We start from the raw sequence: 15,156 nt of genomic DNA on the forward strand, positions 1-15,156 counted from the left end.
CTGACCATTATGCTCTGGCCACATACGGAAACTCCTGTTCTATTCCAAAACATTTATTAGCTTACCTATTGGGCAAATCACATTGATGTGTTTTGACCCACAGCAGCCACATAAGACTTTGCACTGACTTACCATGCAACATTTACAGTGGAGGATCGGATGCTCTAGGTAACAATATGTTTCTGGCATATAAATGTTGCTGGATGGAGCTATGATCTATTACTAACATTAGAAAGACAGCGTGGAGAGATTTCATTGCCTATAAGCGTGCATTTACTAAAGGTCAGTGACATGGAGAGGTCAAGTTTAACTTTAATGGGAAAATATCAACAAAAGGGCAACATATCCATCCTGCATTCAAAGGCCAAAAAGACAGCAAATCATATATTACACACGCACAAAATATTATATATATTTCAAGAAAAGGGGGGTGGGACCTTTTTTCTGCGCTGACGTTTAGGCAGCACTTCTATAGGACCGTCCTGTTAATGAAGGTACCGGAAATAAGAATAGAAAAAAGAAAAGAATAGAAGTGCGCTCTATACTTTTTCACCACTTTTGCATCACAAACAGTATATGGAATTAAAAAAACTGTTATTTGAATAAACATTTTTTTCTTTCAATAAAAGCTTTACAGATGTTTCAAATAATTGATCCAATACCAGAATGGAATTCTCACAGATATAACCCTACGCGTTTCATCCGCTAGGGGTGATCTGGATCTAAACGGTGAAAAAATTTAAATACATCCATATTGCAAGGGTACTTAATTAAGTACCTTTTTAGCCTATACAACCGCCAAAGGAGGAACAGGATGCTGTAGAAAAAGAAGGAGGGGGTGGAAAGTCCACAAAAAATATATTCCTAGGAAATCTGTGACCCTTAGAATAATGTGTGCTTAAAAATGTAAATAAGGATTTATTCTACATACCCAGTTTCGTTTATGGACATGAACTAGTGCTGTTTAATAAAAAAAAAAAAAAAAAAAAAAACTGACGATGTCAGACTTTGTAAAAGCGCTCTGTCATAGAGAAGGAGTAGGCTCCTATGTGTACACCTGGAGGGGGTAAGCTTACTTTCATCAGGCTGGAAAATGTGCTTCGGTGTGCAGAGCAGGGAACAAGTCTATAGATAAGCACTGCACAAATACGTGCCACACTGCATGTCTAACCTCTCCAATCCACTTCCACGGATTTAAACATTTCCAATTTCTAAAGCACTGCACAGTTTACTTGTAATTATGGTTTAAACAAATGATGATAGTGACGACGCAACAGGACTGGCTTTATTACCTGTAGCCCTTGGAAGTTTTGGTTTATACTTACAAAGTGCACCCCCAGTGCCAAAATTAAGCTGGTAGTTCCGAAAATCTGTCACATTGCAATTACTCACCTACTCTGTACTTTACAAGAAGGTCCCCTTACAGGTTGTAGCAAATGTCTATCACTCAACAAATGCCATCTTGAATTATAAAGCTACGTGCTTGGGTGCATATTGAGGTGCATTTGTAGAGAAGACCAGGCCTACAAAGAGTCATATGGTGACCTATAAGGTGTTTGTGGAGATTATTATTAGGTCTGACTATGGTTTACAACTTATGCACAACCTTATATATATATATATATATAATTGAGGATTTATTATTCAACATTATTTATGCAGATCATGTATGAGTTAAGTGACCTTCTCGAACTTTCAGTGAAATTGAATGCAATGTCACAAAGGACTTACAATCCGTAGAAGCCAGCTGAGTACAAAGCTTGCAGTAGAGTAGTGCGTGCCATAGTGAAACTTTGGAACTTGATCGTCCTCCCAGGTTTCATAGCGCTCTGCGAAGAAGGCTGCTCGTTTGGGATTCAATGCTCCAACAGGCTGCAAGGTATAAAAACAATAGTGTTACTGATGTATAGATGTGTAGGCAGGAATATCGCTATTGTTTTTTGTTGGAAATACTGTAAAAAGAGAATATGCAGCTAAGGTTCCTAGTGATGACATATAGTGACAAAGGAATGCCAAAACTAGCAGTCAGCAATATAATTACTCCCAGATGCAAGAGTAAAATATAGATCCACACATGGATGGAGTGCACAGAGACATTCAGAATAAATAATTACCCATAACTGGATATATACATATATTGCACCATGTAGCTTACTCTTGTATAGGATAAAAAAACACACATATATTTATCTTTCACTGCTTAGCGAGTGGGTAATCGCCGCCTGCCGTGGTAAAAACGCCCGCCCCCCTTCACCGATCAAATGCCCGTGCCCGCATACAAACGGATGTGTACACTGACACATCCGTTGGCATGCGGGCGAAAAATCATTTGATGGTCACGACGATCAAATGATTTATTGTATGCTCGCAGAAAACAGTCAGTCTGATCTGCAGCCGAAAAGTGGGAAGGGGCTGATGTCAGGCCGCACGCTCCGTCCGGCTCCAGGGTTTTTCTGGGCATGCCCAGGAAACGTTGGAATCTCTTTGCAACAGCCCCCTGCCTGCACATGCTTATATTCCCCTATACGAATGCGCACACTCAAAACATCTGTCCCCACAATTCACAGGGGACGAGTAAACTCAAATCGGGCCCCAAGTGTTACGCTATTTACTGTATGACAGGGAGGTCGCTAGGGAAGAAACTTTTGCTTAATAGCTTTAATAGAGTTTTGATCAACTGTTTAATATACATTTGTCATTTGTCTCAACCATCAAACTGAAAAAGGTATGAAGTGGGTCACACAGCCATGGAATAGTGGAGATACAGGACAGTATTACACATACTGTACTACGTATATACCAATAACCTGCTAGCTATATTGGGCGGAACATATCTCCACAATCACAGAGATGTTCTGTGTAACCCAATGATGGTAAATGGTAATTCTGTGCATGGATTAGTTACAGGATACATGCTGCAACATACAGTCCGCCCAGCAGGGAGTTAATGGGAAATAGAATAAACACTGAAATGCAATTCTCCCCACAGCATTTTAACAAATGACTGTGAGCTTCCAAGCTCTTGAACTACGCACCCACCTCTAATCAATGGTTATAGAATTATGTTTCTTGGAGATACCACTAAAACCAATTAGGCCTGATTTTGTTGCCTCTAGTGAAAACAGCAGCATGCTCAGATCGATGCCGCCACAGAACCTGCACTATTGATTCTAAATGTAATTGTTACAGTTCCGTTTCTCATACTGGCTAGAACATTCTTCAACTCTCATTTGCAATTGAATAAAGAAAAAGTAAAAAAAAAAAAAAATTTCAATCCAGTCTCCAAATAAAAGGGAAAAAGAATAAATATAAAAAGGTATAGCAGTGCTCTGACAATGACACACTATCAGCTTACTCAGAGAACTTACAGTGGGAATACACAGTTTGAATTATACATAACATGAATGCACTGATTTATTGTGGTAATAACATCCACCTCATTAAAAGATTCTGCTTTGCTGCAGTTGGAAGGCTACATATTGTTTACCGCTATAAATTAATGGCAGAGCAGAGAAAATAGTGCAAACCCTTGAACAATAGATTTGCAGTGACAGAGCCGTACATCATATAGCTTCCTCATAATAAAATGGAGACAATATATTGGGCTAATACATTTTACTGTGCTGGCCTATATTTTCCTGACAACTGCTATAGGCTATGTTTTAATATACCATAAAAGCAGTTTACTAAGCTCCAGTACCGCGCATGGAAGCAAGCCACATTATAAATATTTTAGACTGCTTAATTAAACTTTTTTTTTGTTTAATTAGAGAAACAAAAATTAAAGGAACTGGAGGTTTGGGATAGAATTAATTGACAACAGTATATAAATTAATTTCAATTAACAGTTTATTTCATTACAGTAAAGGGCTCAAATGTTTTGTGAAGTGGTAGTTTAATAGTTCCAGGTAAATATTGCAGGTTGCAGCCACCTCATTAACCTGCATTATCCGGTGAAGCCTAGAAACACCCATATACTAGGGAGATTTGGGCCGATGGATTGAGCCAATAAATCGGACCAAATCTCATGTGTCCCAACCCAACGTGCAGTCCCATGTGCATCGGATCATAGTTGGGCCGCACATAAGTTAAATCTTGTGTGCAGCCCGGACAGGGGGACACTGGGAGCCGGGGGGGGGGGGGCGGGTTTAAAAAAAAAATAGCTGCACAGAGCAGCGTGCTGAGCAGGGGAAATAGTCTGTTGCAGTAGCCTCTGCTCTCTTCTCCCACTGCCCAGTCTCTGCAGGGGGAGGGGGGCGGGACCCAGCCTTCTCCCTCCTGGGTAAAAAGTACCTACTCCCCCCCCTCTCAACGTCACTGAATAGGCATACCATAATGTGCAAACAAAAGCTACTTAAATCCTACGTGATAAAAGTACTGAAGATATCAGTTACATATATCTGCACACATATGGTAAGCCAGAGACCATGGCAAAGCGTCTTTGCTTTAGTAGTCCTAAGCTAAATGATAATAGCACCATTACCGGGTCATATATTTATTTATTTCCAAACTGAGAGCGGAATTATCTGGAGTCATCTAACATACTCCAAAAGGCACTACAAGAATCAGTATACTCGGCAGCTAATGACCCCATACAGATACCTCATTATTTTAGCCAAACGCAGATGCAAGTAAGGGAGGGGGGTTAATCTAGACAAGAAAAGAAAAAGGCAGATTTCCCCAATACTCTCTAGAAAGAGAGACTTAGGGGTCCAATTATCAATGATCACATATGCAATGCAATGTTGGTGGGATAATAGCACCCAGAAATGCATAGCAGAATGCAATCATATCAGGTGAATGTTATCATCTGGCACAGACAGAGACAGGTGATAACATGGAGGCCATGATGTGCCAAATGCAGTGCTGGTCACTCTCACCGCCATGCACAGTGGCTATTTCCATCACAGGGTTCCTGGGGAACCCAGCCTGAACTATATCCCAGTCTGTAGCTCTAAGGCTGCAGGGACCAATATCACGTTTTCCATTCCAGATGGTGGTAAATTGGGAAGCATCTATCGAGGATGCGGCTGTCGGCAGCAATGGAGGGATTGCAGTAGGAAACCCAGATATCTACTTTGGTCCCGGTTTCATACATTCAGGGAATGCTTCATATTCCCAGCAAATAATATAGCCGCAATTTAAAAAAAATCTTTTTCTTTTATTGAAGCGTAAAAAGCAAATGAATACAGATATTCTGTGTACTTAAGTCAATATGTAAATCACACAATAATTTGTCAAAATACAACAATATATTACAGCAGTATAATGAGTCAATGGTCTTTGTTTAGAAGGACATGGTAATCAAAGAAAATAGACACATACGTCTACACTAACATCGTGGGTGTAAGACCACCGCCAAGCCAACAGTCCCAATACGTATAAGCCCAAAAGAGGACGCTAGGTACTAATGCTGAGTAGTGTCAAAGGCGCTGCAAATATTATTTTATTTTTGGGCCCCTTACAATCTACATGACATACATCCAATGCCTGTCATCCCCTGCACAGATTTAAAAATAGCCAGCAGCTCTGATGCTAGAACACAAGGTTTGTGCACAAACCAAAAGTGAGGTGCCATTACCTCATAATCCTGTGCTTTGCAATCCCGTTCATTGCTGGAAAATAGAAGATATTCCTAGCAGTTAAAGGGATTTTTAGTTATCTTATACCTCCCCAATGAAGCAGGCCAATCTTAATTTTAGGCTTTTGTCTCACCTTTCTGCCTTTGCCCTTTTTTTGCCACAACTATAATCTATATAGAGGAAAATAAGTAAAAGACTGCTGCATGCATTAGTGCAGTGGGTGTTTGGAGAGGGATCTGAGAGAGTAGCGGAAAAACAACCTTATGAAATTCACTTTGTATACACTCATGGTAATTTGACTACGCCCCTCTACCATTTCAACAAGTTTGAATAACGGGTTATAAATGGTCAGAGTGGGAAAAATAGATTTTCTGCACTGTAGCAGGGATGGTGACAATAAACATGCAACTCCTCCAGCTTGGAGAACAAAAGAAACCGGTAAAATTTATGGGTGAAAATGCATCAGGGGTAATTGAAAACCCCTAAATGAGGAAAGTAGAGAGTTTAAAGAGAGCACGAGCAACAGAGAAGGATGGAAGAAATTAACAAAAAGCGTGGAAATTACAGTACACGCACTTTTTCCCATTTCTGTCTTAATGTACACAACTGGGAAACGACCACCGCACCAACTTAGGGGAGGTGGGTTAAGTTGGCTGCTTGCAGCTACCTTAACCAGCCTCAGTGTGGTCACTTCTGGTTTTTGCTCTGATGCCACTATTTCCAAGTCAATTAACAATTAACTTGGTTTCCCACCCATCTCTCTCAATATATCACTCATATACTGTGAGGGTATATGAATGTGATACAGAATATATTTGGTTTGAAATTGTCATTAGAAAAAAAGAAAACCCCAGCCTTTGTAATTCTGCTTCCAGCTCTATCCCACCATACTTAATTTTAGTAATAAATATAACATTGTTGATGACATGCATGCCAGAGTTTATTTCCGCAACAGAAAAAAAATATGCCCATAAATAGTAACTGTAAATAAAATTATGCAGATACTAAAACCTGAATGTCAGGATGTATCAGTGTATTTCTACATGCAGGATTTATCATTTGCATTGGATCTAATACTAACAAAACCAACCAAAGCAAACAAATACACAACACGGCAATGCAGATTAAAAAGTAGAAGAAAAATAAATTTAAGAAAATGAACCAAGTAAACTGCAATTGCAAAGAACAGGCAGATAACATATGAAACAACTCATGAAGTAAATATATTCTAAATACTTCTCTTTAAATAGGTTGTCAATGGTGAAAAAATGAAAGAAAATGTATACTTTAACTACTGTTATATTAAAAAACTAATTTATTTTAAAGCAGGTCATCAATAAGGGGGAAAACCGATACGCTTTATGGAAGGGACATTCCACAAGCAGCCCGACCTACACATCCCAGCATGCCCTGCTAGTTTTAGAACATCCAAAAATAATGGCATGCTGGGATTCGTAGTTCCATCGCAGCTGGAGAGCTGCCTGGTCTACTTTATGAGATACATAAAAATAATTAATTCCGGACTACTCAAGCTAGGTACACACCTAACAGTTTAGAGAAGGGATGGGGAACCTTGGGCCCTCCAGCTGTTGTTGAACTATACATCCCAGCATGCTGGGATGTGCAGTTCAACAACAGCTGGAGGGCCAATGGTTCACCATGCCTGGTTTAGAGCAACGATCCACAATTTATTTTTTACTAAAACGATCCAGGTAACATGCGATTTCCTGTACAAACACTACATAATTACCATTCCTTTAAAAAACAATGCATTTCCCTAAATATCATTGAGAGGATGTTTTACAAGCACTTTGTTAGATGAGGCCTGTACACAGCACATGACTTCACAACATCTCTCTGGGACCAACAAAGATTTCCCAGCACTCCTTATGTCAGAAACAGATTGACCAGTCCGCTCCATATGCTCCATGGCTATGTAGTTAATTTGCCGACAGACTAAATATTGATTGACAGAATCCTCAAAACTAATTACTGACTGACAAAATACCGACAGGTACAGAACACTGACAATCAAAATACATGCAACATCAAAACACTGGTACATCGATACAAAACACAGAAGCAACCACAATGCAGACAGCCCAAAAAAATTACACAAATACCAAATAGTTTTTCATTATTTTTTCACAAAAACAGACTTGTTCACACTTTACCATCCCAGTAGGCATAGAGGGAGAATAGAATAGTGTGCCCAGCGGACGCGGTACACTAATACGATGTCCATGTTAACATTTCAACTGTGTCGGCATTTCAACATATTCGGTATTATGATCAAGTCGGTATACTGCATGTTGGCATTTCAGTTGTCAGTAATATGTACATGTAAGGAGTTTGACCATCGGTATTTACACCCTGCTGGTATAACAGTGTTGGCCCAGTGATTGTCGGTATTTCAATCCCCGGTAAATCATAATTAACCTGCTCCATGTGCTGTGTACATACTGTGCAATAATCAGGTTGACCAGCAGGGAGTTGGCTCCCTGTTGCCTCAATACCATATCCCACAAACTGGACACTGCTATCGATCATGCGTGGATGTCTGTTTACTGCTCTGTGGTACTAACACATGCCAAGTGTAAAGCTCCTGTTTTTTCCTATAATGTTACATTGAGATAATACATACTTCAGTTTATTTCTAGGTCACCAAGTTCTATAATAGTGAAAAATCGGTACTCTTTACTTAGAAGGGCGCCCATCATGGCCATCTCGGGCATTGAATGCACTAAAAAATCGGGTGCGATGCGACCGACGAGATGCCCGAGATTTCCCATAGGGAACAATGTTAAATGTCTCAATTGACCCGATTTTCCTGTTCAATGCCTCAATTGACCCAATTTTTCCATAGGAAACAATGTTAAATGGGCCACAGAGGCCAAATAGGCACCCTGAAGTGAATAATGGGCACCCAAATTGTTAACGCCACCCCACGATCAACGTCAACCCGAAGCGTGGCGAGCGCAGCGAGCCTGTGAGGGGCGGCGGTACGCGTCCTACGACCTTTTCATACCCCCACTATCCACGTCGGCGTGGAGTTGAGAATAGAAAGTGTGGCGAGCGCAGCGAGCCACCGAGCCCGAAGCGTGGCGAGCCCCGCGAGGGGACGCGGATAACTTCACAGGTATCCGCGTCCCCTCGCGGGCTTCACAGCTGTCTGCGTGCGCTCGCCACGCTTCGGGCTCGGTGGCTTGCTGCGCTCGCCACACTTTCTATTCTCAACTCCACGCCGACGTGGATAGTGGGGGTATGAAAAGGTCGTAGGACGCGCACCGCCGCCGCTCGCCACGCTTCGGGTTGACGTTGATCGTGGGGTGGCGTTAACAATTCGGGTGGCCATTATACACTTCAGGGTGCCTATTTGGCCTCTGTGGCCCATTTAACATTGTTTCCTATGGAAAAATCGGGTCAATTGAGGCATTGAACAGGAAAATTGGGTCAATTGAGACATTTAACATTGTTCCCTATGGGAAATCGCGGGCATCTCGTCGGTCGCATCGCACCCGATTTTTTAGTGCATTCAATGCCCGAGATTTTTTACTAACGATGCCCACAATCAAAATCGTGGGCGCCGTTCTAAGTAAAGAGTACCGAAAAATCAATACATATTCATCCAGTCGTTTTTGCGTTATGCCAGGACGTACAGACAAAAATTCTGGAAAAAAAAACAGTTTTTGTCTCAATATATTCATTTTAATGTATCTAGAAGCATATTTCTCCCCCAAAAAAATGTATGCACAGACACAGTCCTGGATGTTGTCTCAACGGTCCGGACCATCATGTGACTGCTATAGGCAGTCTTCAGCGTTTGTGATGCTGGGCCACCGCATCAAAGTTGCCTATCTGAGAACTCCCTAGCATATCCCATGAGTGGGCCGCCGTCATCTCCCATGAGTGGGCTGCCGTCATCTCCCATGAGTGGCTTCTGCTGTCCTCCTACTGCAGACTCCACAGTGAGGGACCCTCAGAAGTAGTCCTCAGTCCACAGTGACAACCATCTCCCCTGTAGGGGCCAATGTGTGTGAATTTTCCTTGTCGGGCCACTGTGTACACTTAGGGGGCCCTCCAAAAATGTATTTTAGAACTGGGCCTGACCCCGAGTCTTGCTAACAGAAGTGTTACTGAGAGGTGCTTCTTATATTTTATTAGTTAAAGTGAAGAAGAAGGGTATTTTATTTTTTAGACAGTTATGTGTATAGCACTTCTGGGTTGTGATTATTCCTTATTAATTAATAAAAAAAAACTGATCAATAAGTTTCTCTGGTAAAGATCACTGTCCCAGATAGATGGAGTTTAACAAATTTTGTCCCGAGGAAGTACCGTAGACGAAACGTGCTGGTGGGACCTTATCATCTGAAACATTAATCTGCAGGAACCCAATGTGCCATTCTTCTGCTGGAGCTGCAGTTCAGTTGGATGAAACAGAAATTGTGGAAAACTGCAACTATCTGTCATTTAGACTTCATAGGTAACATAATTGACACATACAAAAAATTGTCATCAAAGTTGTCATAATAAGCAGATGATGTTGGACACTGGTGCGCTGTTTTGCGAATATGGTGCTGATCCTCTCCATCCAATGGATGTTCTCCACAGGTAGGTAGCCACACAAGAAAATGGTACAAGACAAGGCAGAACAGGTCAGTGACAAAACTACAAGGCAAATTCTGGATAAGTAGATGACTCCTACAAACTGACCTGTCTGCCAAGCCCTATGTGCATATAAAGGTTCCTTTTGATAAATCAGGATCAGCCTTTCCCCCTGCAAGTAATGTCTCACCTTTAAAATGTGCCCTATTTTCAAGGTTTCTTTGTCACAGGATACAGGGACTGCTACAGGAAAATAAATCAATGATAGGAGTATACCATCTGTTTTGAGTATTGTTACATAATTTTTATGTATGGGACTGTCTTTTTGGAATACATTTTTCTACTTGTGAACTACTTGGACACTTTAATTTCCTGTAGCGGTCCCTGTATGCTATGACAAAGAAACGTTTGAGAGAAAATAGGGCACATTTCAAAGATGAGCTATTACTGCAGGGAACAGGGTTATCGTGATTTATCAAAAGAAACCTTTATATGCACATGGGGCTTGGCAGACAGGTCAGTTTGTAGGAGTCATCTACCTATCCAGAATTTGCCTTGTGGTTTTGTCACCGACATGTTCTCCCTTTTCTTGTGTGCCTACCTACCTGTGGAGAAAGTCCATTGAATGGGTGAGCACCACATTCACAAATAGAGACAGTGCACAAGTGTCCACTTTCTGCTTTGTATGATCTTATTGGGGAGTAGTATCCCTTGGAGTTACATGGTGCAGAAGCCTCTGGGCGCGGTTATACCCTTTAATTAAGTTTTCAAAGTTGTCATTACTGTAACCATGAAATGTATTTAATCATAAAAAAGAACACAATTGTTTTATATTGATGCATGGAATATCAGTTTCTTGCAATGTTACATGAGGAGCAATCACTAATTACTTAGAACAGAAAATCAGCAGACTCAGTAACAGCAGACTATAAAGTAGTAACTCCAGTAGCAGTTACAGTAAGTAGTTTACATGAGAAACATAAATGTTGTAACCACTGACTCTGCTACATATTATTGTGGTTTCCTTTTCATCTGCTGCTCTGATAGTGCTTAAACTGTCCCAAGTGCAACACTTTTCTTTTAAATGTATGCAAGATTATATATCAAATTATATATATTGAAAGTGACAAAAAAACAAGAGTTCATTTGAAATGGTCTGTATTGGAAGCCTGTGTTATTGCAGCATATGCACAGAGGAATTCATTCACTAAACATGTGCACAGTTGCATAAACAAAGCTGGTTGGGACTGAAAATATATGTAAATACATTCCTCAAACAAAATAAGGGGACTGGTGTATAGCTCGCAGACTCAGTCAACATCCAAAGCAATAGATATTTGGCAATTATCATTTACAAGTTCTCACAAATTTACAGTGCTATATATTTTTACATTACTGCAAATTTTAAAATAAAGTGCTAGACTAGAAAATACTGATTATATCTTTCTATATCTAATGGCATGGCTCCAGATTTACAGGCACGTGAAAAAGCCTTGGTGTAAACAGAGAACATCTAAAAATACCATAAGAGAAGTCCAGTAGATACTAAGGGCTATATTTCCTTAGCCATAAGGTCCATACACACTGGGCATTTTTGCACAGCGATGAAGGGGAAAAAATAGCTGGGCTTAAAATCGTTCAGTGCACACACACACAGATTTTCACCCGTCCAAGCGATTTTCCAGAGTGGATGGCTTTCCATAGCAGGATGCTATGGAAAGCTGTCCCCCCCCCCCCCCCCCCTCTCTTTAGAGAGAGTTAAAGTGCAGACAGATTAAATTCCAACCAATCAGCTAGTAACTGCTATGTAAAAGGCTAGGTTGAAAAACGACAGTTACGCAAGAGCAGGTTGGTGCTTTATCTCTGTCAACTTTCTCTCTCTCCAGGGCTTAGTAAATAGACATTTTACTGGTATATTTGGTAAAGTACATATCATCTAGTGCCTTCTAAAAGATAATAGGTCAAGTATTATTGATTGCTATAGGCAACACCTCTACTTCTATTGGTTAAAATACCAGTAAGGAGCTGATGCATGCTTGCTGCACAAGCAAATGGATAGGGGAAGTAGATGAACACAACCCAGAATATGGCCTGACCACCATATTTAATTTGGCGCACGCAGTTCGTGTGCACTTGCTGAAGCCTTGTTGTGGAAACACCATTATATTCTAAACTGAAGAAAAAAAGAGAACATTAAAAAAATAACTGGGAGCAGACTGCAGTTCTCTGGGTGAGAATATTAATCTGTACTAACACCCGGCCCATTCCTTGTCCTCATTTCTCTTTTGGCTTAAACTCTGACTATTCTGTATATACTCTACACTCCCTTCTCTCTGTGGAAATTCATTTTACTGTAATCTGTCTCCATTCTAGTCACTAGATGCAGGTCTGTCTCTTATCTAACCTTTGTCTGTATACCAGACAGACAGCTCTTGTAAGTTCTCTCATTCCTCAGCCCCCAGTGTCTGCAGTTTGGGTGTCATCCATAATTTTAGAGTGCATAAATACATAAAAAGGCAAAATATGTACCAGCACACTAAATCTTAGGTCAGAGTGAAGTGCTGTGCGGGGGAGCAGCTAGTGTTACAGAAACATGTGGAAATGCTTTTCTTGCTCTGGATGCATGTGCACAGGTGGTCATTTACTAAAACAGGGCACTATTGTGACCAAACATTTTACAATGTCTTGTAAGCAGTGTTACAGAAATAAAATAGAACCCCTTCCCACCTTTATGCTGATCTGGAAACTCACGTCTTTACTCTGACCCTCAATTAGAGTTTGTGCACAAGAGTGACACTATAACACAAATATTCTAAGTATAAACCACAAGCAAGGCACACTTATTATTTCATTGCTGTTTATGGGACGGTGTACGTGGCACAGCATAGATTTACTTCAATGCTGTCCGTGTGTATAAAGAATCCCTTGCTGTCAGTACTTACCTATACTGTCATTGCTTTCAGTTAGGAAGGCAACACTATCATTTAGCTGGTGTGAATATACCATTAAAAACATACCTTGTCTATAGTCTCAATTGTATGAACCTGACTAATTAGACAAATAGACATTGTTCAGCAGCAAATTGACATAAAAAAAAAACAATAATCACTAAAGTATCGTAGAAAATCTCAAATGCAGCAGGTGTAGTTTCCAGCATTAGAAAGACAATAAAAAATAAAAAAAAATGATGAATTTATTTAAAGAAAATAAACTACAACAATGCCTTTTTATGCTATGTGTATATACTGGAGTACATTTGGATGATTGGCGGTCGGGATGCTAGCAGTCAGAATAATGACACAAGCATCCCAAAGGTGGGAATCCTGTGAGGGATCCGGTAAGTATACTTAACTTTTCCCTGTTACCCCAATCATTCCTCCTGCCTAACCCTATAACTGGCCGCAAGTGCCTAACCCTAATCTTCGTACCATGTTACTGTCTCTACCCAGTCTGCCTCACTGTCCCTGTGATCCTAAAGACATGCCCCCTTTCGAATGGCCACAACCCTGTTACAGTACACACAAGGATGAACACTAAAGCAGTGTACACGCTCTGAGATATCAGCTAATGGCCAATATTAACTAAGCGATTTTGACAAGATGCACTGGGGATTTTGACTAAGCGATTTTGTCAAACTAATGCTAGGGTCCTAAGGAAGCGGTGTGCGAAGCGTACGCAGACTGTCTACACACCTAGTGTGTCTAATACCCCACTATCCCTTCCCCACATACCAATGTATTTCTGAATTGTATTTGGCAGCGCTAACACGGGTCCCGTAGGACACGGAGAACCAGACTGAGTGACGTGTCATCTGGCGCCAGGTTCACGTCCTCACTATCTCTGCATTCCAAGCCGACGAGGTAGTAGCACTCTGCACACCTCGTTACTGAGCTTCCACGGTACGCAGACAGGGCAGCCAGTGGCTCCCATAGCAAGCGGGTGCACTGAGATGGGAATCACACCCGCTTCTCGGTGCAGCCTGCTGCTATGGGTGAAAGCCTTCTTGCAATTTATGCTCCACTTCATTACACTACAGTTGTGTCCTTACTTTAAACTGTGAATAAACTTCTTTAGCGATACTAATAGGGATAATTTCCCGCAATTGGAGGATTGGTACAATCCCACTAAGTATCCAATGTGTAGCACTGCATCAATTTAATACCGACAATAGGGACATATAGTGGGGCTCACTAGGTGTGTTTCCTTTTTTAAAAAATGTTGTTGTTATATGTGTGGTTTTATTTCGCAGCTATTTTTAACATGAATTCATTAAAGATTATGTTTTATTAGTTCTAGTTCTTGAGGTGCACTAGCACATGACACTCTTCTCTGTCCTCCCATACTGCTAGTTACACAGTGTCTATGGTAGCACACCCTCATACCGTATACCAATTGAGGCTAATAAGAAAAAGAGGGTCCACCTTATATACATTTACTTCAGTGCGACTGACTAAACCTTTTTTCTCTCTGTACCTAGAACAACTGATGCTGTTTTGAAGGCAAAAGGAGGTTACACCAAATATTGATTTGATTTAGATTTATCTTCTGTTAATTCACTTTGTATTAGTTAACTGGTAAAAAAAACCTATTAGCACTTCTATTTTTCAAACCATTCTTAATTTGCTGTATTTATTCCGCTAAAACTTTTGCACAGTACTATATACATATATATTTGCACCCACTGCATTACAACATGTATTATGTTGGTCGCAGTGTTACTACTTTTTGCTTTTGAAAATGGGCGCTTGCTGTATATTCAGTCAATAGGTAGATGTACTACTAACAGAGTTTATTCAACATCTATCTCTTAGTATAGGTATTTGTCGTCAAATGGTCAAACTTAGTACGTCCTTGACAGTCAAAAAGGCATAGCTAAATAGGTAGTGCAAATACTAAATCTTTCCCACTTCTTTCTCTCCCACCACACACACACAAGGTTCCAGCTTTATTTCCTCTGTGCACCACAGGC

General features: G+C 40.7%; 1 protein-coding gene across 3 annotated transcripts in view; it reads right to left on the minus strand.

Annotated features, from left to right (window-relative positions):
* LRBA (LPS responsive beige-like anchor protein) overlaps positions 1-15,156 on the minus strand; it is a 544,849-nt gene that overhangs the window by 136,190 nt on the left and 393,503 nt on the right. For all 3 annotated transcript variants that reach the window (XM_083171504.1, XM_083171512.1, XM_083171520.1), the window contains one exon: positions 1,732-1,872. In XM_083171504.1, coding sequence (XP_083027630.1) covers positions 1,732-1,872 — 141 coding nt within the window. The remainder of the gene's footprint in view (positions 1-1,731; positions 1,873-15,156) is intronic.

The sequence above is a fragment of the Crinia signifera genome, chromosome 1, assembly GCF_055691185.1.
Source record: "Crinia signifera chromosome 1, ASM5569118v1, whole genome shotgun sequence".
NCBI lineage: Eukaryota > Metazoa > Chordata > Amphibia > Anura > Myobatrachidae > Crinia > Crinia signifera.